Source organism: Rutilus rutilus (assembly GCF_951802725.1).
Source record: "Rutilus rutilus genome assembly, chromosome: 1".
Classification (NCBI taxonomy): Eukaryota; Metazoa; Chordata; class Actinopteri; order Cypriniformes; family Leuciscidae; genus Rutilus; species Rutilus rutilus.
In genome coordinates, this window is record NC_140209.1 from 65,132,852 (window position 1) to 65,158,979 (window position 26,128).

General features: G+C 37.5%; 1 protein-coding gene and 1 long non-coding RNA gene across 10 annotated transcripts in view; one reads left to right on the forward strand and one right to left on the reverse strand.

Annotated features, from left to right (window-relative positions):
• LOC311295070 (uncharacterized protein) overlaps positions 1–26,128 on the forward strand; it is a 31,019-nt gene that overhangs the window by 525 nt on the left and 4,366 nt on the right. For 4 of the 9 annotated variants that reach the window (XM_084416257.1, XM_084416252.1, XM_084416260.1 and 1 more), the window contains exons 2-8: positions 2,330–3,033; positions 4,246–4,356; positions 9,525–11,465; positions 11,592–11,765; positions 14,408–14,581; positions 16,051–16,224; positions 19,153–19,314. In XM_084416257.1, the coding sequence (XP_084272383.1) occupies positions 2,417–3,033; positions 4,246–4,356; positions 9,525–11,465; positions 11,592–11,765; positions 14,408–14,581; positions 16,051–16,224; positions 19,153–19,314 (3,353 nt within the window). In that variant the 5' untranslated portion in view covers positions 2,330–2,416. Of the gene's footprint in view, positions 1–172; positions 348–1,932; positions 2,004–2,329; positions 3,034–4,245; positions 4,357–9,524; positions 11,466–11,591; positions 11,766–14,407; positions 14,582–16,050; positions 16,225–19,152; positions 19,315–26,128 lie in introns of all 9 variants that reach the window. The other 5 variants (XM_084416258.1, XM_084416253.1, XM_084416254.1 and 2 more) reach the window with 2 other exon arrangements.
• LOC311296799 overlaps positions 21,854–26,128 on the reverse strand; it is a 7,500-nt gene continuing 3,225 nt past the window's right edge. Inside the window, exons 1-2 of the long non-coding RNA XR_014628709.1 lie at positions 23,413–26,128; positions 21,854–23,259 (exon numbers count right to left, since the gene is read on the reverse strand). The exon at positions 23,413–26,128 is cut by the window's right edge and continues 3,225 nt beyond it. This is a non-coding gene — a long non-coding RNA (uncharacterized lncRNA). The remainder of the gene's footprint in view (positions 23,260–23,412) is intronic.

Below are 26,128 nucleotides of genomic sequence, written 5' to 3' on the forward strand. Positions count from 1 at the left end.
GCAGTGTCATTAAAGTGAAGGTGAATCCAGTGTTTAAACGCTGTGTTTTAAAGTGACACTTATATGTTTGTGATTATCCTGCGACTGCACTTCCTTTCCCCAGTCTCACTGCGCCACTGAACACATCTAGATTATAAAAATAATATTAGGATTCTACTGTGCTTCACTACAGATACCTGCTTTCACAAAGGGGAAAAGACAGCTGTCAGCATACGAGGCGGAAGAAACTAGAAAAATAGCGAATGAGCATATTCACGTGGAAAGTGTTATTGGATTGGTTAGAAGGAAATATCAGATTTTGCAAAGTAGGGCCATCATGCCCATCGAACACATGGCAACAAAACCAGGTGAGTCACTGACATTGATTGATAAGATTGGAGTTATTTGCTCTGCCTTGTCAAATTTGTCAGAGTCCGTGGTCCCACTGAAGTAAAAATTACAAAAACTACCAGAACATGGCATAAACGGGTCATGGTTGGTAGAGTCCTGCACGGGTTTGGGTACCCGACGGGTGACCCGCAAATTTTGCTCAGACGGGTGAAAAATATCCACCTGTGTCGGATACGGGTGCGGGTCGGGTCGGACACGGGGGAAACACGGGTTTAAACACGGGTTTATGCAAACGTAAAAATATATAGCCTATGCATATTTTTAGGAACACATCTACAAAAATATGCCTGTATTTCAAGTTGATAAAAAATACACATCAGTTTATTTGTGCCCACGCGCCACACCCTCCCAGGATCTATAACGTTACTTTCACTTTAGGCTACTTTCACTTTTAAAAATTCATCATAACCGCGCGCGCGATCTGCAGTCGTCTAGATGGATGCTGAGGAGTTGAAGAAAAGAATAGCTAGTGGAGATTGTAAAGTTGTCGACAATAGTCATCAAAAATCAAGTCCAGTGTGTGGGAGAAATTTGGAGTTATCTGAAGAAAATATTGTGAAAGGCTTTGCTGCATGCATTTTCGTGTTGGATAGCCGCAAATGTGGAACTATGCAGCACGCAGATAACTGTGGTAATTAACCAAGCAGTTCTATCGAACAGTATTTTTCAAATTTAACACTGTTAAGCAGAGTGCGAATTACCCCACCATAATTGGGGGGTACTGCTCCTTCACTTCTTCTTTGACCATCATGGTCCACTACCATATCAATCCCCACCGTGATCGCCAAGTGCAACATGTGTTGTGCAACACACATACAAGGTCTAAACATGCGACAAACTGATAATCAGTAGGCTACAGAATATCTCATTGTTATTATATATCCACAAGAGAACTGTTTTGATCAACTCCCAAAAGTTAGAATTAAGTGCACTGAAATACTATTCTAATTACTAGTAAAAGTAATATCTTTACAAGAAGCCTATTGCCAATTTCAGGGTTTTTCCTGGTTCAAAATGAGGTGGAGGTGGTAAAATCATAATAATGTATTTTAATAATAAGATTTTTTTGTAGATCATCATATAGCCTAATGTGTTTCCCCCATTTGTTGGTTGGTGGAGTAAAAATAATAATAATAATAATAATAATAATATTATAATGTGTGTTCAGTGACCCATATTCTGGCAAACCGTTTGCCAATCATGTCTAGCAGTCGGCAAAGCAAACTGTTTACCAACACGCCATTTACCAACAAGCGATGGCTAACTCGCAAAGCACTGCAATGTTCCTTCCAGTTTTCCCAGCACGATACCATACATACGGCATAAAGTAAGAGGTTGAGAATAAGAGGCGGGGCACCAGTCTAACAATTTCTAAGTTGAAGTTCACGCAAACAGGTATTAATAGACAAGTTTTAGTCAAATATTGATTGTTTATTGCTTAATTAGTAGAACGCAATTATAGCCTTTTAGAATATAGCTTATTAATCCAATATATAAAGAATCCAACAATATAAGATAGTGGCATGACTACTTGTCTCACAGTGAAACCGAAAGCAGTCGATGATTGTAAAGACGCCATTTCGGAAGATAGAAAATCAGCAATCTCTTCACATGTGAGTAAGTTCGTTAAACTTTTCATAGCTGTAATATCAATAAAATATTTGCGTCTCAACAGACCTTATGACGAACTCAAACTCAAATACATGATAAAGTTCAAAGTTACTTTCGTGATACTACATGTCAGTAATACTTATACTTATTTACTTAATCCTGTGTATAAATGAAGATGCTGTGTTTGAAAGTGGCGACATGTTGCTCTACAAACCAACGTTATTTACAGTAACTGGAGAAAAACTGTTGATGTTAAGTTAAAGTAAAATAAATGCCATTTAAATAAAATGTTTCAAAATTCAGTTGTGTTTTTTGTGTCCACATACAGGTCTGAAATCAAGTCTCTCATCAAGGAGGAAGAGATGGAGCAAACTTCCTGTAAAATGAGAGAGAGGAGGAGAACCATACCTGTAAGATGAGTGTGTGTGAGGAGAGAGAGCAGGAGAACCAGACCTGTAAAATGAGTGTGTGTGAGGAGAGAGAGGAGGAGAACCAGACTTGTAAAATGAGTGTGTGTGAGGAGAGAGAGGAGGAGGTGTCTGTTCACACTCAGAGAGCAGCATCTCCAGTATCCAGCTGTGTGTCTATGAAGAGTAACAACTCCTTGATGAATCCCCCTGATCTCAGTGATGGACCATCTTCAGGATCCAGCTGTGTGTCCATGAAGAGTAACAACTCCTTGATGAATCCCCCTGATCTCAGTGATGGACCATCTTCAGGATCCAGCTGTGTGTCCATGAAGAGTAACAACTCCTTGATGAATCCCCCTGATCTCAGTGATGGACCATCTTCAGGATCCAGCTGTGTGTCCATGAAGAGTAACAACTCCTTGATGAATCCCCCTGATCTCAGTGATGGACCATCTTCAGGATCCAGCTGTGTGTCCATGAAGAGTAACAACTCCTTGATGAATCCCCCTGATCTCAGTGATGGACCATCTTCAGGATCCAGCTGTGTGTCCATGAAGAGTAACAACTCCTTGATGAATCCCCCTGATCTCAGTGATGGACCTGCTGTGACCTCTGACCCTGTGTGAGTATCATTAAGTTCAGGGCTGGTCCCGATTCTGTTGGCGCCCTAGACGAGATATTATATTATATTAATCGCCCCTAAAAACTACAACACTGGCAAGAACACACACAAACACAAGTGTACGGGTGTACAAATAGTTGTTAAAATAAAGGGTAAAAAGGCTATATAAAATATGTATCTAAATGTAATATATTTATAGATGACAGTCTTGGAATCCAGATAACTAGTTAGCCTCATTCGCCTCTTACCTAGTGATCCTATTCTTAAACATAGACTGGAAAATTACATATCAAAACTTAAATGGTTGCTGAACGTAATCTGCTGCTTTACATTTATTTTTATTTTCTATTAATATAAAACCTGTGCCTGGTCACCTAAAACTGCAAGTCAAAGCAGTAAATCCAACCAAGTTGTCTTTCAAATTTGTCTCAAACTATCAATATGCTCTGGGAGTTTTAGGCGCAGTAGCCAATATGGCCGCTAGGTGACATTCAAACTCCATTTGGTGATTTAAAAACTTGAAGGGTTTTAATTTCATGAATGCTTTGGACCACTGGCCTCTTTTGATAAAAGACACATAGGATTTTATTTCTGAAGTGAAAGCAAGCAACAACAGAAGTAAAAATAAAGTTTTACACTGAACTTGCATTAAATGTAAATAAAATGAAAAAGTTTCCACTAGTGGTCCGTTCCAGTTAAAATATTCTAAAGTAGTTCCTCAAAATATTAAATATGTTTAAATATGTTTTAAAAATTAGACATAAATAAATAAATAAACTATAACTGACAAAAGGCATCGACATTGAAACTTATAGCAATTAATTGACTAATTCACTGTTAATAAATGAAGAGTTTATTTGCAGAAACTCATAAACGGCATGTTTAAAAAAATGAACTGACTTCTGTGCATTATTCTCCACATATAGCACATTCTGAATCTTAAACACGTTTTGTCACAAAAGCCGGTATTGTCCATTGTCATGGCATCGCAAGTTCATGTTTTACAGCAGAAACCGACAAGCACCCTTGTTGTTTGTGAACACAACCCGATAAGTCTGTTTTAGTAAACATGTAAAAACATAGTTAACCATTAATAAAACGTGTTTTCTCTCTAAAACTATGCATAATACACATACTGCTCTATAAATTACAGTATTGTTGGCCAAACAAATCTGCAAAGAAACAATTTAAAATAAATGTATTTTTTCTCAGCATCAACAACAGGAAGAGAAAGAGAGCAGCTTCTTCAGGATCCAACTGTGTGTCCATGAAGAGGCAAGAGCCCCCAAAATTCAGTGATGAAGCAGTGACCTTTGACCCTGTGTGAGTATCATCATGTAGAGTGAGAGACACATGAACACAGAATGCACAAAGGTTCAGAACTTTAACATGTATAACAAGAAACAAGTGGAATTCAAGATGCAAAGAAAGGAATCCTTTCACTTTGTTAAAGTGTCTTAAATAGTGTTTTCTTACGCTTCTGTCTGTCATTTCCCTGTTAGATCTACATTTACACAGGAATAATTTTTGTTAAATGTTGCATCAGTGTTATATTGACAGTTATCCTCTAAATTAGTGATGTACTGAAATGATCAATCTTGATAAAAACTGAAACGAGAAAATTCTGGCTAGAAATAAATAAAATCAGTGGTTCCCAATCTGGTTGTCGTGACGAATGGCTAGGGGCAGGGCCGTCGCTAGTGGGGTGAAACGTGGTGACAATTATAGGGGCCACTGCTGCCCAGGGGGTCCCACAAAATCCAGCAGTTAAACTATATAGGCCCCTGTTGTATGAATAATTCTAATATTTATGTTAGTTGTATGCCTGAGATTTAAATGAAAACCACAAAAACATGCAATTTGGTAAAAAATTTTTTTACCTCCCTATAAATGGTTTAGTCCGATCTAAAGTATTTATTCAAGGCTCGAAATTGCGACCATTTTGGTCGCATATGCTCCTGAAATTTAATCTGTGCGACCTAAAAATATATTTGGGAGCATTTGTGCGAGTGCAAATAATGGTTGTGGTGCGACCTGTTTTCATTTCTCTAAAAAACGTTTGCAAATTACTTTACAGTGTGTACCTTATGTGCACTGATACGCGATGGCCGGACCATCATTCTGTCCAACGTTATATAACCAATCCAGCGGTTTTCCTGCATTGAATTTTTTTTGGCGGCCGCCAAAGCCTTATTTGATCGGTGAGTGATGTAGAATAGAATGACTGCTGCGCTTGACAGGGCGCAGATATAAGTACGAGAGAGAGCACCGGCAGCGCGCGCGCACTCTCAAGTCTTCAAACAGCATGAGCGCTGTCTTGCTCTCTCTCCCTCGCGCATATTAATCAAAATCATTTGACACGATAGAAAAAGGGCGGAAGACCAAGGTTTCACGTGGAGCATTCGGAGGGGTTTTTTCTCCTGAATTACAGCGGAGTATGAATTGTGCTAAAAAAAATAAACTGCCGGGATAATCACACTTGTGCCGTAGGGCTACACGTCCACTAATGACACGTCCGATTCGCGATCTAATGACTCATTTGAACCGATTCACTGAATCGGTGTATAACAAATCGGTAACACTTTACAATAATGTTCCATTTATTAAATTATAGTTAACTACGTTAGTTAACATGTACTATTAATAAACTGCACTTTGTTAATTTGTTAACCATTGTTAATGTTAATTTCAACATTTAGGCTACTAATAGCCTACATTATTGAAATATAATTTTTTTATTTGTTAACATTGTTAATGCACTGTGAAGTAACATGAACGAACAATGAACAGCTGTATTTTTATTAACTAAGATTAACAAAGATTAATACAGTATATTAATAGCAATCGAGTGCCAAGTGCCAAGCAAAAAATGCAGGGACAGGTGTGTGCAAACAAATCAGGTTCATCAGGTTCGATTATTAAGGCTTTTAATCGGCAGGATGCTGCTGGTCGTTCCACTCTATTGGCAGAGCTAATTATACGTCAAATATAACATCGCATACACCATCGCCAAAGAAGAGCTTGCCTTCACTAAATTTAAACCCATGTTGCAGCTCATGGAAAAAGAACGGAGTTGCGATTAACATGACGTATGCAAATGACAAATCATGTGCCTAAATAGAGCCAGAAGACCAAATTTTAAATCTTGGCCACAGGATGTGTAAAGCCCCAGTGAAATGAAATCTGTTAATATATAATTTGTAGTTGTGGTGCTCCTTAATTTTTGGTGGGTGCTCCTAAATTTTTGCTGGTGCTCCTAACTTTTTGAAGTTGGGAGCACCAGTGCTACCAAGTAAAAAAGTTAATTTCGAGCCCTGTAATTATTCAGTCAGTGACAAACATCAGATGGACCCAATAAAATTGTAAGTCCCACCTCAGCTCGTGAACAGAACCAATCAGAGTTGAGGCGGCAGTGCCTGAGGGTAACGATGAACTTGGTGGAAGAGCAGGAGATTGACTGACAAAATGTCGGGGAAAAGAAAACATAAATCAGGGTACCAGAAACGCTATGAAAAGAAAGAGAGGGAGGCCAGGAGAGTTGTTGTATCCCAGTCGATCAAGACGTTCTTAAAGACAAGTTGTATTGTTATTTCGCTGGGAATAAGAAAACTACCGTCTACAGCCAGCCGGGTACACTTTTCATTATCGGTGCGCACCACAATCGACCGAATGATTACTTGGTCAAAATTCCTGTCTTTTACACTATTGTAAATAGAGTTAACCCCTTAACGCCTGAATTTATAAAGCTGTATATATAAAAAAAAAAATTCTGTGTGTTTTTGACTTTAGGTAGATGGTAAATAATGTTGAGATTATCAATTTCACTTTTGCACAACAAATAAATAGAAATTTTGGTATGTTGCAAATTTGCGACAACAGGCATTTAGGGTAATTTTGGTATGTTGCAAATTTGCGACAGTGGGCATTTAGGGTATTTTTTTACAAAATGGAAAAATTAATAAAACACATTTTCCCATCTCAGGAATGTAGATTTTATTCATGGCACAAAGTTGTTAGAACTTATAAACTTTATACTTATAAACTTTGACAAATTAATGAATCTTGACAACAGCAAGAAACAAAACACTCTCCTACTCCCTAACATTGACAGTAGTTTTGATACATTCCATGTTACACTCTGTTTAACTCTTTCCTTGTTTCTCCAGTGCATACATTATATATTCTTATAGTGTTATATCCTAACATTCTATTTTTTGTGAAAAAAAAAAAAAAAATTTTTTTTGGCTGAAACCATCTAAATACAGCATTATTATAATATGTAGCCATTAGCCCAATCCAGCCGTTATGGCCCAATGTCGCAGATTTGCTACAAACAGAAATCTACAAAGTACGTAAAAAATATTCGTCACATGAAGTCTATATGAATAACATAGCTATAGAAGCAATCAATAAGCTGGTACATATTTTTATCTTAGCACAACTTAACTCATTTTGGGAAATTTCTCCACATTTGCGCACTTGATATGCGGATTTTGCAAAACAAAATATTAGCTTCGGTGAACCGGATGTAGTTCCCACTCCGACCGCTCCTACGATAAACCAGTGCGTGCAAAATGTTCCTAGGTATGTATCGAATGTGCACAAACAGGCATTGGGGGAAAACACACGCTATCTCGCCTGCAGTCTGAATGGAAGGGGTTTGTTGCAAATTCGCGACAGTAGGCGTTAAGGGGTTAAAAAATTTACACGAGTCACGACGCATTGCATTATGCACCTGACCTGCCGGCTGATGATGTATTTATTACATCAATAAAACACGAACACACACTGCACTAGAATGAATACATTTTAGCTTTTTTAAATAATATTATCTTTATTAAAAAATAAGACAATAAATGACTTTATTTTTTTAATTTGACTGCCTTCTTGTCAATTTATAAATGTTTACTTTTAGATTTATGAATTATAACAGACTGATGGGGAAAAAAACATTATTTTGCTGTTACTTTTTAAAAATTGGTTTTATTATTATTTAATAAATTATTTTTATTAGTTGTAATTTTTATATAAATGTAACTTTTAAAATAAAGGTTTTACAACAACATCACCTTCTTCTGTTATATGTGGGCCTCCATGCTCATCTATTGTACAATATATGATATTGACACATCAATCTTTTTTTCAGGGGCCCCGAATCCTCTAGCTACGGCCCTGGCTAGGGGTGCCACAAAATCTCTGCTCATTTCAATATTTTTAATATAAATATACAGTTTTTTAATGTAAATGTAAGAAACTCTGATCGATCTGCCATAAATCAGCCAATAATAACTTCCTATGAATTGACTGATTATCTCCAAACTTGCCAATCATATGTTGATGACACAAAAAATGCAAGACTGCTCAAACCAGACCGTGAGAGAAAATATGAAATAACTTTTAAAAGTCAGGATTCATATTAGCTGATCAAGATAACAGGAAATCTGTGATCAGTATAAAATCTGTAATTTTCTATTTCTAAAGGAAAGGTGGCAGGTTCTTTAGACATAAATGGGCTGTTTACACCTGGCCACTTGATGTGTTCTCAGTGATCTTATAGCTATCCGATCGTGAAAAGACCAGGTGTAAATGCCCTCCGAAACGCAATTGAGACGGATTTTTAAATCCTTCAGGAGGAGGTCTGGGCCGCATTTCAGACGAAACTGGACAAGTGTAAATGCATCTGGTTTTTGAAACCACATATTTAAATTTTACCCCTCCCAACAATGCTAAAAAATAAACTTTGTGAGAGCGTGTTATAGGCTATATGTAATGTTATAGCTAGATATGATGACGTTACTGCAACACGCATCGCCGCAGATGAGAAGCTGAGCATCTATTCATCAAGCCAACGTTCAAACTATCGCAAATCAAAGTGAAAGTAAGTCGTAGACGCTTAACACACAATCATCGTCATTAAAAGTAAAGAACCGAAATGATCTTACCAGGGCTGTTGTCGCTCTCTCCTACTGCGTTTTTGATTTTGAGATTAGCTGATGATCAATGAAATGCAGCTCATATCTGTTGCTTTCGCTGACGTGAACTTCATTAAATCTGCATTAGCGTGGGATTTGAAGATCGGATTTGTATCCATTTTGCGAAAACATTTATGTGACCAGGTGTAAATGGAATCGTTTTGATAAATCAGATAGCTGTCCGATCTGAGAAAACGCATGAAGTGGCCAGGTGTAAACAGACCCATAATTTTCTCTGACTTTTCACATGCCTCACTTGTGGCAAAGGGGATTTCAATGTGCAACTAGGAAATGCAGAAACAAACTGAGTTTGCAGTCTCTGTCATCAGTCTCAATTTACATGTAAATTAATTACATGTAATCATATCACACACAATAGATAGAAATTTGTCTGAAAGAGCAAACACTTATTTCTACATGTGGTATGATTTTCATATTAAACATATTAAAATATTTTCTTTGTTCACAAAGGTCTTTTCTGTTTGTTTTTGTGTCTCTGTCTTCTTAATGTGTTTTCAGTGGTGGGAGAGCTGACCAGATCAGAGATGTGTCCTGTCAGACCAGCACATCCTCCTCCTGTCAGAAACACATCAGTCATCATGACACAGAAGCAGCCCTGCAGCTCGATTCTCACCAGCCATTGCATGATGATCTGCAGAGAGTCAAAGACCAGCACAAAACCAGCATGAAGAACAAGTATGAGAGCTTATTTGAGGGAATCAAACTACAAGAGAATCAGACCCTCCTGAACAGGATTTACACACAGCTGTACATCATAGAGGGAGAGAATAAAGGAGTGAATGAAGAACACGAGGTGTTACAGATGGAGAAAAGTTATAAGACCCTCCAAGACACTCCAATCAACTGCAATGACATCTTTGATCCTTCACCTGAACTAGGATATGAGGAGAAGAGAAGAGAGAAGAAAGACAAAATCAAGACTGTTCTTACTAAAGGCATCGCTGGAATTGGAAAAACCGTCTCTGTGCAGAAGTTCATTCTGGACTGGGCCGAGGGAAAAGCCAATCAGGATGTAGATTTCATATTTGTGCTTCCATTTAGAGAGCTGAACTTGATTAAAGATCATCAGTACAGTCTTCACAGACTTCTGCTGGACTTTCATTCTGAACTTCAAGATCTGGACTCAAAGGTTTATGATGAATGTACAGTTGTGTTCATCTTTGATGGTCTGGATGAGAGCAGAATTACACTGATGTTTTCAGACAGTGAGAAAGTTTCTGATGTGACTGAGTCTTCATCAGTGGGTGTGTTGATGTCAAACCTCATGAAAGGAGATCTGCTTCCCTCGGCTCTCATCTGGATCACCACCAGACCAGCAGCAGCCAATCAGATCCCCTCCAAATACATCAACCGTGTGACAGAAATTCAGGGATTCAATGAGCCTCAGAAGGAGGAATATTTCAGGAAGAGAATCAGTGATGAGGATCAAGCCAGCAGAATCATCTCACACATCAGAAGAGCAAGAAGCCTTCACATCATGTGCCACATACCCGTCTTCTGCTGGATCTCAGCCACTGTGCTTCAAAGCATCCTGAAACAAGATCTCAGTGCAGAAATCCCTCAAACTCTGACTGAAATGTACATACACTTCCTCCTCATTCAAACTAGTATGAGGAACCAGAAGTATGAAGAGAGAGATCCAGAGAATCTCCTGCAGTCCAACAGAGAAGTGATTGTGAAACTTGCTGAACTGGCTTTCAATCAGCTGATGAAGGGCAATGTGATGTTCTATGAGGAGGACCTGATTGAGAGTGGCATAGATGTCACTGACGCCTCAGTGTATTCTGGGATTTGCACTGAGATCTTTAGGGAGGAATCTGTGATTTATCACAGGAAGGTTTACAGCTTTGTACATCTGAGCTTTCAGGAGTTTTTTGCAGCACTGTATGTGTTTCTCTGCTATTTACACAAGAAGAGTGAAGTTATGAAAATGTTCCTGACAGGAAAGTCCAGAACTGAGTGTGGAAATGTTTCTCTGGATGTGTTTCTGAAGGGAGCAATGAATAAAGCCTTGAGAAGTAAAAATGGACACCTGGATCTTCTGCTTCGATTCCTTCATGGCATCTTACTGGAGTCCAATCAGAGACTCTTACAGGATCTGCTGATTCACACAGAGAACAACCCAGAGAGCATCAAGAAAATAATCCACAACCTCAAACGAGGTCAAAAAAACAATGTCAGCCCTGAAAGATGGATGAATCTGTCGCATTGCTTGATTGAGATGAAGAATAATTCTATTGTTGAAGAAATGCAGGCATTTTTAAAATCTGGAACACACAACAAACGTCTTTCTCTTGCACAATGTTCAACTTTGGCAAACATGATCCTGATGTCAGAGGAGGTGATGGATGAGTTTGACCTTAAAAGGTACAAGATCATATCATCACAAGAGGGTCGAAGCAGACTGTTACCTGTTCTGAGGAACTGCAGAAAAGCTCTGTGAGTGTGAAAATATGAACATAATATCAACTGAATTGAAATATGAACATAATACCCCCATAATGATAGATGAAGTTGGTCTTGACACCTGCATGCCTTATTATCAAATATCCTTTTTTTTTTCAGTTTGGCTGACTGTAATCTCACAGATCAGCAGTGTGAAATTGTGTCTTCAGCTCTACAATCATCAAACTCCCCCCTGAGAGAGCTGGACCTGAGTAACAATGGCCTGCATGATTCAAGAGTGAAGCTGCTCTGTATTGGACTGACGAGTCCAAACTGTCAACTTAATGTTCTAAGGTTTGTGTTTACAACTAATTAAACAAACTTTTAGTGCTTTTAAAACACATTGCAATTGCATTTCAAGTATACTTGAAGTGTGCTAATGGCATCATTATAGTGCGCTCCAAATACAATAAAGAAATCTTTATAAATAATGGCCCAGCTTAAGAATTTGCCTAATTTGCATATCATCAGTGAGAAAATGAGAACAGATATATGTACATTGAATGTAGGAACCACTACTGACTGGAATCGAACATGGGTCGCTGCGACACAAGCTCACTTGATTTACCAGTTGCAACACCACGCATATATTCATCACGCAAACTTGGGTTACTTTGTGTTGTTCCTTTACTGTTACAAGTCCTACTATAAGCAAACTGATTTTTCCATCAGTAACAGCACAAATTATATGGATTTGCAGAGAAAAGTCTCAATATAGGCGCAGTAAGTGGTGTGTGAAAATAAATGCGAAACTGTATAAAACATGAAAGTGCGTTTAACTTGAAGCTGTTGAAGAAATAAAGCCAGCTGACAAAACATTAAATATCATCTGTAGAATGTTTTTCCCTTTTATCTGACATGATCTTTCATTAATGCTGCAGGAGGCAATTACATTAACCGGCATAACATTAGTTTTATTCTTCTGCACACACTAAAACACAGACAAGTTCTGTTCGTTCTGAAGAATGTGAATGTGCAGAACTGCTAGTGTTTCAGTGCGTGCGGATGAAATAAAACCATCCGTAACATTTCTTGCGGTGTAAGGGAACTAGGATCAATATAACTCAAAGGGTGATTGAATTACAGTGAACAAGAACCGAATTAATATGCAAATGATTCAGAATTAATATTTAACACTTTGTCAACTATTTTGTATAAATTGAGATAAGGGTATTTGATCAATTCTGGACATTATCCTATGGTAATAGTATCATAAAATTATGATCACTGATTATGAGCAAGGTAACAAAATCTACAGTTTAAGGCAGTAACTTACACAGCACAAGGCACTTGTATATCTGTAAAATCAAACAAGACTTTATTGAACTACTCTAATACACACAAACTAATCTAATGAAAACACACAAACATTCATTCAAACAGTGACAGAAGAAAGTGATGTTATTAACGGAGTATGAATGGAGTCCCAAATGTCTAGCGTTAGACACTATTTCTTGACCGCAACCTGAGAGAATCAATACACTAGAAATTCAACCTTAGTTCGTTTGCTTAATAAGATTTGCATCAGTTCAGCAAGAATTAGGAGGTTGTGTACTTGCGGTTAGATGCTCCTATGAGCACATGCGTTCCCTTCCGTGACGAAGTTGCTGGAGGGAATCACTTCACTCTGGACTTCAAGCAAGTTGGATTCTGTGCCTCTCCACTCTTCCTCCAGACACTTCCAAATGAAATGCAAAATTAACTGTCATCTGAAAAGAGGACTTTGGACCACTGAGCTACTGTCCAGTTCTTTTTCTCTTTAGCCCAGGTAAGACGCTTCTGACGTTGTCTCTGGTTCAGAAGTGGCTTGGTACTAGGAATGTGACAGTTGTTGCCCATTTCCTGAAGACGTCTGTGAGTGGTGGCTCTTGATGCACTGACTCCAGCTTCAGTCCATTCCTTGTGAAGCCCTACCAAGTTCTTGAATCGGCTTCACTTGACAATCTTCTCAAGGCTGCGGTCATCCCCGTTGCTTGTGCACCTTTTCCTGCCACACTTTTTCCTTCCAGTCAACTACCCATGAATATGCTTCGATACAGCGCTCTGCGAACAGCTAGCCCTTTCAGTGATGACCTTTTGTGACTTACCCTCCGTGTCAATGATCGTCTTCTGGACAACTGTGAAGTCAGCAGACTTCCCCATGATTGTGGTTGAGAGTACTGAACTAGACAGAGAGATACCCTGTATTTATACTGTATGAATGGTAATATAATCACATTTGAAATTAAATATTTTAATATTTTGAGATAAAAGGGGTTTTATTTTATTTTTTGAGCTGTAGTCTGTAGTTATCGACATTTACATAAACAAAGGTTTGAAACATTTTAGTTTACATGTTATTAGTCTAGAATATATTACATTTTCACTTTATGAAATAACTGATGAAAAATATTGCACTTTTTTACGATATTCACATTTTTTGAGACGCACCTGTACATATATATATTAGGGCTGCTTGATTATGGCAAAAATAATCACGAATATTTTGGTCAATATTGAAATCACAATTATTTAACACGATTATTGGTGGGTGATATGATTAAAGTCTTATTTTATGATATGAGTAATTTTAACCCTCTGGGGCCTGGATGTGTTTTGACATGCCCTGACATTTGTGCTTATTTCTGTTACTTATAACATTTTCATGGCTAAAGTCTGATTACACTGTATTCAGCACAAACTCTGCTACAGTAAAATGTGAGCGGCATGTTTGCAAAAGTGTGTAGTTTTGAGAAAATGGCGTTTGTGCGTGGTTTGTGAAAACAAAAAATGTAAGACCCAAAAATAAGGTTTTTTTTTTTTGGAACAACACAATCCAAATATACATAATGAAGGACAAAAAGGCACATTATTGAGCACACTGATCTCAAAAGAGAGACTTGAACAGTCACACACCTTTTTTTTAATGATTTGTTTCTCATTTCTCCCCTGTTTAGGTTGGCACACTGTAAGCTCACTGGTCAGTGCTGTGAAATTGTGTCTTCAGTCCTACAGTCATCAAACTCCTCCCTGAGAGAGCTGGACCTGAGTAACAATGACCTGCAGGATTCAGGAGTGAATCTGCTCTGTGCTGGACAGAATAGCCTAAACTGTCAACTCAACACACTGAGGTACTTGAGGGTCTGTGAAAAATAACCACTCAAGGACATATCGTGGCAAACTTATTCTGAAATGCTTAATTTTTTTTCACATCAATCTATACACCAAATGCCATAATGCATATGTAATTAATTGCCTTCCTGTGTGGAGTATGCATTTTCTCTCTGTGTTGGTGTGGGTTTTCCCCACAATCCAGAAAGTGTATGGGAGACAGTAAATTGTCCATAGATGTGAATATATGTGTCTGTGTGTGAGCCCTGTGCTGGACTGGCCATCTGTCCAGGGTGTCCCTTGTCTGTGGCCTTAGACGGTCCCCATCCAACCTCACAGAGCATGAGAGGACCTGCAAAGAAGAATGGGAGAAAAATCCACATCTTACCCAAAAAGACTTTAAACTGTAATCTGCTCCAGATTAGGTGCTTTAAATAAGTACTGAGTTAAGGCTTTGTGTACTTAAGCAAAGTAAATATTTCAGTATCACAAATCTGTTTATTTAAAAAAATTGTATCATTATACAGTGTAGATTGATATCGAAAAAAATAACTTAAAACATTATTTTATGTTAAATAAACCTGATTGAATTAGGTTACAACAACAAAATTAGAATGTATAGGTAGAAACAGTTAGAAATACCTCCTTAAAGCAACAACTGCACTTTCACTTTTTTTATAGTGCATGTTTATGTAAAAAAATTGCATGTTTTCTAATGTAAAAAATAAATAACTGGCTCATCATAAATTATATCCTCGGATGTATCAAGTCCCTCAAAATAAAACCGAAACCAGTTTTGCTCTTTTTCTGAGGTATATTCTTTTCTCAGTTTCTCAATTCTTAATATTATTTCTCACCGCATCCCACATTTTCGAGTTTATGTGGACATGTGAATCTACTGTTGCTGAAACCCTGTTACTACCAACTGATCTATTTGCATGGGTTCACTGCTTATGTATTTCTATTTATGTGTGAAAGAGAACCAAGAAAAAAAAAAGTAGTGGTGACTGAAAGTATTGGGGATTGAAATTGTTGTTCAACGATTGTTTATTTCTTAGTTTGATCATTTTTAATTTTTAATTTCTTTGATTGGTTGTTTTTTATTGATATTATATCAAGTTAATATCAAGTTAACTTTGACTGTGTCATTTGAGGGGTGTTTAAACCCTTTTATGTTTATTTAAATATTTAAACATTTTTAGTTTTGTTGTATGTAACAAGTGCTTGCGCTATCCTGGGTTTATTTTGACTGGCCTACTCCTGTCTGGTACCCGAACAATTTGATTTAAACAAGTTATTTAATTATTGATTTAAATTGTTTTTTGGGGACAATGATTTCCCTTGAAGTATATCGGTACATTTACATTCATGTTCTTTGCAGACACTTTCTCAAAAACAATAGACAATGCATATAGTGCCCTAAAAACACAAGTCTGTAGTAATAATATTGTGTTTGTAATGATTTGTTTATCATTTCTCCCCTGTTTAGGTTGGCACACTGTAAGCTCACTGGTCAGTGCTGTGAAATTGTGTCTTCAGTCTTACACTCATCAAACTCCTCCCTGAGAGAGCTGGACCTGAGTAACAATGACCTGCAGGATTCAGGAGTGAAGCTGCTCTGTGCTGGACTGAATAGTCTAAACTGTCAACTCAACACACTGAGGTACTTGAGGGTCTGTGAAAAATAACCACTCAAGGACATATCGTGGCAAACTTATTCTGAAATTATTCTTATTCAGAAATTATTCTTATTCAAGGATTATTTCTCACTGCATCCCAAAATTAAAGTAAACGAATCTGATCATTCTGATGAAACGTGATGCGTTTGAGTTGATGTGGGAGTTGACTCTGTTTGCATGAATTGCCTCAGATCATTACCATATGAATAGCGTGCGCTTTCTGTTGGCATGTTCACATTTGCAGGAAGCTGACATGAGAGACAGTTACATCTCTCTCTCTTATACAGATTAAATAAACAGAGAATATTTGTTTTTGTTTTAAATGGGATAATTTAAAAGTAGACACTTAAATGTATCTACAGATATATTGCTCATGTCTATGTGACAAATATTTGCAGAGTTTTGTTTTCCTTTTTTGATGCACTGCAGAAAAAAGTTCACAGAGACGGCTGAAAACATCCTGTTTGTTTTGTTTTGATTGCAAGTGGACACAAATGAAAGTAAACTTTTTACAATTTCGAATGATGTATTGCTGTATAACCATATTACCATAAATTACATAAATTAGTATTTTATTATGTAAAAAGAATCCATCAAAAGGCGCCGGTATGTCTGTCGACCCCAGAGGGTTAATTCTTTTAGATTTTATGGGTAAAAATAGAGGTGTTTTTTTTTTTTTTTTTAAGCATACATATATTATACAGTTTTCAATCAACAATGTAAGAGAGGCTCAAGTATTTTTGTATAAGTGTACATATAAACCAAAACAGAACAGAAAAAAACCACAACAAAAAACAGAGCGGAAGTAGAATGCAAATTTTGTAGCGAGAAGTAAAATAAGAGTTTATACAAATAAAATGCAGGAAAATAAGAGTTTAAACAGATACTGATTGTAAGAAGTCTATGATGGGTTGCCAAATATTATAAAAACCTGAGAGATTATCCTTCAACAAATATCTAATTTTTTCCAAATGTAAAGTATTGGACAGATCCCGAAGCCACATTTTGTCAGTGGGTATCGCTGGCCCTTTCCATGACATCAGAAGTAACTTCTTTGCAGTAATAAGAGAGTAGGAAATGAACCGCTGCTGGGCTGAAGTCAATTTTCTAAATAGTTGTGATGTGCCAAGAATAATCAACAATGGTTCCGGTGACAATGTAGTCTTAAAAATTCTTGACAGCACATTAAATACATCAGACCAATAAGTGGCAACTTTAGGGCAGGAAAAAAAATCATGAAAAAGTGTTGCATTGAGGGACTGACATTTATCACAGCTTGATAAAGCGTTCGGGAAAATGCTGTGGATCTTTACTTTTGAAAAATGAAGCCTATGTATAATTTTGAACTGTATAAGACAATGTCTCGTATTATTGGAGCAGGAGTGTATGTATTCCAGCGATTCTTCCCAGATGTCATCAGGAATATGGATATCCATGTCCTTCTCCCAACTATCTTTATATTTATTGGACGAGGGGGAAGATATTGCTTGTAGTTTGTTATATATATTAGAGATAAATTTATCTTTATATAGGGGTATAGTGAAACATTCATCTAGCATAGATTGTGGTTGTGTCTCGAAACCTGGCATGAATTTTCGGATGTAGTCTCTGACCTGTAGGTATCTAAAGAAATTATTGCTTTGTAATTTGAACTTTGTCTGTAGTTGTGCAAAGGAAGCAAATTTACCCTCAGTATACAGGTCACGGATACAACATAATCCTAATTTCCTCCAATTAGAAAACGTCAGATCTAAAGTAGAAGGGACAAAGGATGGATTTTTTGCAATTGGTAAAGAAAGGGGTAATGTTTTGTGGGTAAAGTGTGATTTGATTTGCTTCCATATACGAGATAAATTATGTATGATTGGGTTTTGAACGTCCTTTGATTTGTCAAGCGGCGTTGGTGAAAGTACTAGGGCTGTAGGTAAATATAGATCACAGTCTTCTATTTCAATAGCTAACCAGGTGGGAAGTGTGTTAGAAGTGATGTTGAAGGAGTTTATACTTTTAAAAGCACACTCCCAATAATACATCATAAAATTTGGAAGGGATAGACCTCCGTTCGTTTTAGATTTGGTTAAATGTTTTTTGCTAATTCTTGGAGTCTTGTAATCCCACAGAAAGGGTTGAATAATTGAATATATTTTCTTGAAAAAGGATTTTTTTTTAAAAACAGGAATATTTTGAAACAAGTATAATATTTGTGGAAGAAAGATCATCTTGATGGCGTTTATCCTCCCAAGTAGTGATATTGGTAAGGTTTTCCAAAACTGAATTTTGTTTTTAAGTTGTTCCAATAAAGGTGGAAAGTTAGATTGCATGAGAGAGGAAAGTTGCTTTGTAACCTTTATGCCTAAGTATGTGAATTTATCAGTGGTAAACTTAAAGGGGAATCTTGCCAACGTTGTTTGAGGGATGTCATGAACTGGCATTAGTAAACTCTTGGTCCTTGGTCCAGGAAATTTGATATCCTGAAAATTTCCCAAACATTTAAATTTTTTCAAGAATGGATGGTATAGAGAGGAGAGGTTTAGTCACATATAGCAGAATATCATCTGCATATAGCGAAATTTTATTTGTTGTAGTCTTAGTCTGATAGCCATATATTTGGGGATCTAAACGGATACTTTGTGCAAGTGGTTCAATAGCAAGAGCAAAAATTAGTGCTGATGGGACATCCTTGTCGTGTTCCTCTGAACAGATGAAATGAGGAAGACAAGTTGCGATTTGTATGAATTTGTGCTTTAGGATTTGTATATAAGAGTATTTTGAAATTATAACTTACAATTAGATCCTTTAGATAATTTGTATCTGATAATTTGCACATTTTACAACACTGTGATTTCATTCAAATCAATCAGATGCCACCAGTAGAAGAAGCACACTAACATGGACGCTTACTGTTGTTGTAGATTATCTCAGTGTTTGGTGACAGAGGAAGGTTGTGCTGCTCTGGCTTCAGCTCTGAGTTCAAACCCTTCACACCTGAGAGAGCTGGATCTGAGCTACAATCACCCAGGAGAATCAGGACTGAAGCTGCTCTCTGATACTCTCAACCATCTGGACAAACTCAAGTATGTTAAGTAATATAACAATAATCCTGTCTGGTGTGATTGGTTTTGTTTTTTTAAAGGGTTAGTTACCAAAAAATGAAAATTCTGTCATTATTTTCTCACCCTCATATCGTTCCAAACCTGTAAGACTTTCATTCATTTTCAGAACAGAAATGAAGACATTTTTAATAAAATCTGAGATATTTCTGTCCCTCCATTGACAGTGCTACCACTTCAACGCTTCAAAAAGTTCATAAAGAGATTGTGAAACTGATCTATTTGAATTTAGTTTAATCCAAATTTTCTGAAGAGACATCACTTTATATAATTAACAGATTTAATTGACTCTTTTATTCACATATAAAATTCACCAACGCACACATCAGTTATGTTAAACGGAAGCTTAGACATGCTTGCTTGATGTGTGAGAATGTGTGAGTTATTCTTTTGTTACGGAGCACGTTTGATCTTCTGCAAGAACCAATAAGGTTCATTCTCGTGTTATGCACACTGTTAACCCCTGCTGTAAAAAAAAGCCAAATTCTGACAATTTCATACCATTTTCCATTAAAACAGTAATATACCGTAGAAAACGAAAATAGCCTACAGGAATATAATGTGAATTAACAGCGCTCAAAATCGTTAAGTTGCTCTTAATAACAAACACAACAAAAACACAGTGATGAGAAATCAGCAGTAAAGAAAGCAGCTCTGCTATTCGGCACTCCTGTCTAGTCATGTCATGATTGTTTATACAGCACTTTATACAATAGATTGGTTTAAAACCACAAATATCATATAATATCTGTCAAAAAAAAGTTCTGACAGTATCATACCATTTTCCATTAAAACAGTAATCTACCGTAGAAAACAATGCAGTCTTTGATATATTTGTCGTTTTTGAGAAAATAGCTTACAGGAATATACTGTGAATTAACAGCGCTCAAAGTCGACACTCTGAGGCTGTGTTCAAAATCACACCCTATACCCTCATTCACTATTCCCTACATGATGAACACCTGATAAGCAGAATCACTGAAGGACAGAGAAACAAGAACAGAAAAAAGAGAAACACAAGAACTACAACTGACTTCCAGCCACACTGAGTATGAAACCAGTGTACAAACCAGTTTAACATTATTTATTTCATACATGTACAAAAGTTGAGAATTAGTTGAGAATTAACAAATATTTAGTTTTTTATGTTTTATTGAATATAATAAAGTTTGTAGTCACCATGATGTTGATCAGTATTTGCTTTAGTTGGTCTCTTGGCCCTTGACTTTATAACATTAGTTTCTCTCTGGCTGCTGTAACTGTGAGCTTATAAAACACATTTGTTATGGCAAGACAAAGTCAAGAGGTAGTTGATCAGGTGTTTTTGGCTGTTGTGATGATGCCATGATCATTTTGGACATTTTGAATATGATTTTCTGATCTCGTCCTGTGTATAAGCTTTGAATTAATGGCTATTTAATATTTGTCATATATCTGTTCATCTACCTCATGAAATCCAGCAATGTTTCTGTAAGCAGTTATTCTGAAGAATATTGAAATCATATACTGCATTAAAACATTTTGAACTACTGCATGACTCAGACACACACAGACATCAACATTCATGTCGCAATGCATGCTGGGTTCCAGGATAGTATAAAACTCCCAGCATGCACTGCTGCATAAATAAGTAAATAAATGAATACAAATCCGATATATAGTACATCCGAGCTCCGTCTAAACACGAATATCTTAACTTAACTTCGCTGTTGTAATTAATTAAACCAACAAGCTTTATTACCCAGCGGGCACCTTGATATCAATTTGACGTCAAAAGTTAGTCAAGACTTGATCAAGACACTGCATATCATTTTAAGGTCAGTTTGAAAGGCAATGTCTTCCAGTGGTAATTAGGTGAAAAGAGAAAGTTAAAGGACACGTTTGGTATTTTACACTTAAAGCCCTGTTTACAGATCGTTTCTGATGAAATAGAACGGTTAAGATAAAAATTTGGACACATGCTGCTGTCCCGAGAATTTTAGGTTTCTTTCGCTTTCCCCAAAACCTCCAGAATGGCTGCATAGGTGCACTGGAACAGTAGTTCCTAAAACGCATTAAACTTTCGTTTACAAAGACATGAAACTCACAGAGTGGTCAGGGGTGTTCACTGTTATGTTCACACAAAAATCGCTGCAAAAGATGCTTAATATGAGATAAATGAGAAGCAAATATAGCAGATAGTATAATCAGGACATGGAGGCGCCGGCGTGATTGCTTTGCTCGTGAACTGGAGCTCGTCTCGTAAATGAACCGAAACTCAGAAATATATCCACAGAAAGCTTGAAATGTTTACTTTTAAACAAAACAATTAAAAATGAAAAGAAACAGACAACTCTCTAATGTAATCCGATTCCGTACGAAATGTGCATTTCTCTCTATAGGCACGTTCACTACTGTGAAGATGGAGATAGAGTCTATACTGTCTGGATGCGTGCGTGCGTGCGTGTGTGTGTGTGTGTGTGTGAGATGATGTTTACTCGCAGAACTCAAGCTTCTGAAGAGAGAGAGTGTGTGTGTGTGTGTGTGTGTGTGTGTGTGTGTGTGATTCTGTGTCTCTGAGATGATGTTCACTCGCAGAACTCAAGCTTCTGAAGAGAGAGAGAAGAGTGTGTGTGTGATTCTGTGTCTCTGAGATGTTCACTCACAGAACTCAAGCTTCTGAAGAGAGAGAGAGAGAGTGTGTGTGTGTGATTCTGTGTCTCTGAGATGATGTTCACTCGCAGAACTCAAGCTTCTGAAGAGAGAGTGTGTGTGTGTGTGTGATTCTGTGTCTCTGAGATGATGTTCACTCGCAGAACTCAAGCTTCTGGAGAGAGTGTGTGTGTGTGTGTGTGATTCTGTGTCTCTGAGATGATGTTCACTCGCAGAACTCAAGCTTCTGAAGAGAGAGTGTGTGTGTGTGTGTGTGTGAGATTCTGTGTCTCTGAGATAGGGCTGGGTATTGTTAGGAATTTCACAATTCAATTCGATTTCGATTCGATATTGATTTATTAGCTTCGATATCGATTCAATAATAAGTAAATACACAAGTAATTAGTATATTTTTAAATAATGTGTGCAGTATTACCAATGTTCAAGAACAAATTGACCCCAGTTTCCTGTCATGGTTTATTTAGCAGAACAAACTGTACAATATTGTACATGTGTTGAATACAAACCACAACTGTAACAAACAGGTGCTTTATTAACACCTCTAAAGTGCATGTAACTGTAAGTAGTAGAAAGTATATTTCTTTTTTCCTATACATTCAAGTTATAAAAGAAATGTAAACAGAAGCACAAAATGTGCATACTCATAAAAAAAAGTGCAACCATAGATATTATAACATTACAAAGTGCTATTTTGCCAACACAATAAATAACACTGAACAGCTGATCAGAGAACCTTTGGCTTATTTACTGTGCCTATATGTAGGACATTACAGACATTTCCATCATATAACTCATAACATTTTAGTACAATAACATGTTAACTCTGAAGCATTTGTTATCAAACTAGTGCACATGCAGGTTTTTGTTCAAGAAAAGCAGCTGGTCTACATGCTCAGGCGTCAGTGCACTTCTCTGGGCTGTGACAATGTCACCAGCTGTTGAGAAGACTCTCTCAGCTGGTACACGACTATCAGGAATACAGAGGTATCGCTTAGCTTGGCATGACAAAAGAGGGAATTCCACCTCATGTTCCTTCCACCAGCTGAGTGGATTAGTGCTGAGTGGTACTGGTTTTACCTCTTTGTACTTCATCACCTCATCTACTGCATCATCTCTTGTTTTTATGGAGTCTGCTTCTGGAGTATATGTCTGCCCAAGGAGATCTGCCAATGCACAAGAGTCTCTTTTCTTCTTGGATGGGGGTCCAGAGTCCTCAGCTGGTTCTGCTTCATTGGCCTCTGCATTTATTGGTCCACTCTGTTGAGAAAGCAAAGGAATTGTATTGTAAATAGTTATCACCCTTTTCGAAATAGTGTATATAACAATATAGTTAGGTTTAAATTCATAATTGCAGTGTATCATTAATAATAAAAATACATAATGTTTTTATTCACACTATACAGTACTTACTGAGCTTTTTCCAGTTGCCAGTGTCTTAGTGTTATCAGTGAGTTGGGTGAAGACTTCCTCACGCTCATCATCAGTCGATAAAGGCAGGGCCTTAAAGCGTGGGTCCAGGGCAGAAGCCAAGTAGAGTTGTTCCTTTATGCCTGTGTACCTTAAAATAAATATAATACATTTCTATTACAACAAAATATAAAAATTATCATTATGAAATTAGTATAATTCAAAACAACTGTCTTAGAATAAAGTGTCATAATGATAATAAATACCTTTTCTGGAGATCCTGATGCACAGCAGATTTCATCTCCTTCACCATCACAGGATCAGTCGGGGCGGATGCATCTCTTCCAGAAGTCTTGCTCTCAGAGGGGCGATGACAGAGAGAGTTGGGGTTCCTTCTTGAGATATGACTAAGGTGGCTTTCTTCATTGGCTTCAGAGCCAGTGCAACAGCCTCTGCTGCTGTTATGTCTGCCTCTGTAAGGGAGCTCAGATCTTTCTCTTGTTTTCGTATCTCAGGGGCAAGTAGTGCAGCAGAGATAGCAGCTTGCTGTTCTAGACATCTTTCCACCATTTCAAATGCACTATTCCAACGCGTTGGTACATCGGTCACTAACTTGTGCTGTGGCAGGTCCAGCAGTTTCTGGGGTTTTTTTTTTAGTTCTTGGCTGGCTATGGTGCTCCGGTGGGAAAATGTGGAGATCCGCCTCAGTCTGCCTAGAAGCCTTGATACTGCAGGCATCTTGAGAGCAGCCTGTGATGCCAAGTTTAGGACATGTGGAAAACAGCCAATGTGCAATGTCTCTGTCAGTCCAACTGCTCGTAGCATGCTAGCTGCGTTATCTGTTACACAGGGTTCCCACGGGTCCTTGAAATCCTTGAAAGTTTGTGAATCTGCAAAAAAAATATTCAAGGCCCTGGAAAGTGTTTGAAAATAAACATACATAGAGACGGGTCCTTGAAAGTGCTTGAATTTATTTTGTGCAAGAAGTTTTCTGGAAAAAATTCCACATTCACTACGGTCCGCTATTGTGTTATTTCGCCAAAACTTCATAGCCTGTGCATACTAGCTTGCTTGATTTACGTTAGTTATGCGCATTTACGTGTTACGTTAAGTGTTTCCTGTATGAGGTACTTTGTGTTGTACGTTGCCATGACGTTCACACGCGCAAGAAACTAGATGGTACCTCAACATTTGTTGTTGGACACAACAAATGTGTCCCAGGGCTCGCAAAATCGCTAGCCCGACGTCCCAGGGCTATTGTGTTTTCTGAAATAGTGTTCGCTTCAGTCTGGTTATATAATCAGATTCAGCGCATTCTTCATCTTTAATCCGCAGTGGCGCCGAGCAGAGCGGAGCGCACGTCAGAAACAGAGGACAGGGTTTGTGTGTGTGTGTGTGTGTTCATCTAAGCCTCATTGGTCTGTCACTGCTTGTCAATGTCAGAATAATATTCTGACATTGACAAGCAGTGACAGACCAATGAGGCTTAGATGAACACACACACACACATCTTGGTCATCTCAAATATTATTTGAGATGACCAATCAAATCAAAGTAGGCGGGACTTATGTTCACAGAAGCTGCTGAGCGCGAATTTGAGCAGAGCGACTGACGCTTCAGTTTATCGAGTGCGAGATAAGATGTAAGTAGCTAAACTAAACATTTCACATTTGACAGTTTTTTTTTAGGTCATAAATGTTAAACGAATGACAAAAATAATCAGGCAAACAAATATACTTTTGTCGAATTTCGCCATTTTGAACTGAAAATAGGCCTATGTAACGTGACTCATGTAATGTAATAAGTTTACTGTCATTGTGAGGGGACAAGAAACATTAACAAAGCCGTTTTCATCATGTTAGGCACAAGATTAATAATGAATGTGTACATGCTGAGAATTAATTTAATAAACTTAATTAGGCTACCTAGCTCTCCTAGCAGCTTTCAGTAAGTGAACTCTTCTGAGAAAATGATTCATAAATCAACCTATTAGTTGACCGGTCGACCCTAGTATGTTTACTTTCTTCACTGACAGACAAAAATGTTGAGATGAGATGTTGGGTAAGCTGTATTTAGTATAAACAACTACAAAATGTAGTAAATGATGGTTCAAAACAAAGAAATACGAGGCTAAGACGGAGCTTACAGCACCGAAGCAAACACACTCACAGCAGGCAGCGAGGCAGACAGGAGCAATCGATCAGCGATCCAACGATCCAGACACAAGTGCCATGAGAGGTGAGAGCATGCAAATCGAGAGGTGAGAGCATGCAAATCGAGAGGTGAGAGCATGCAAATCAAGGGCGAGATGAGGAGACTGAGAGGAAAAGTGATGGATAAGAAGTGAGAGCAGGTATTGACAAATAATCTACTGCCCGCTGACATGATTTTAAAGCTATTTCTTATTCTTTTTTTGGCCTTCAAACGTCTTGAAATGCACATATCAGAGAAATAAAAAAAATGTAACTCCCTAACAACCTTAAATGTAGGACCTCTTTGATTATAAAGCCCTGTCTACGGCCCTGTATAAGGAATAAGATCAATAATGAATGTGTACATATTGTGAATGAATTTAATAAACTTAGTTAGGCTACCTAGCTCTCCTAGCAGCTTTCAGTAAGTGAACTCTTCTGAGAAAATGATTCAGAAATCAACCTATTAGTTGACCGGTCGACCCTATGTTTACTTTCTTCACTGACAGACAAAAATGAAAAGCCTA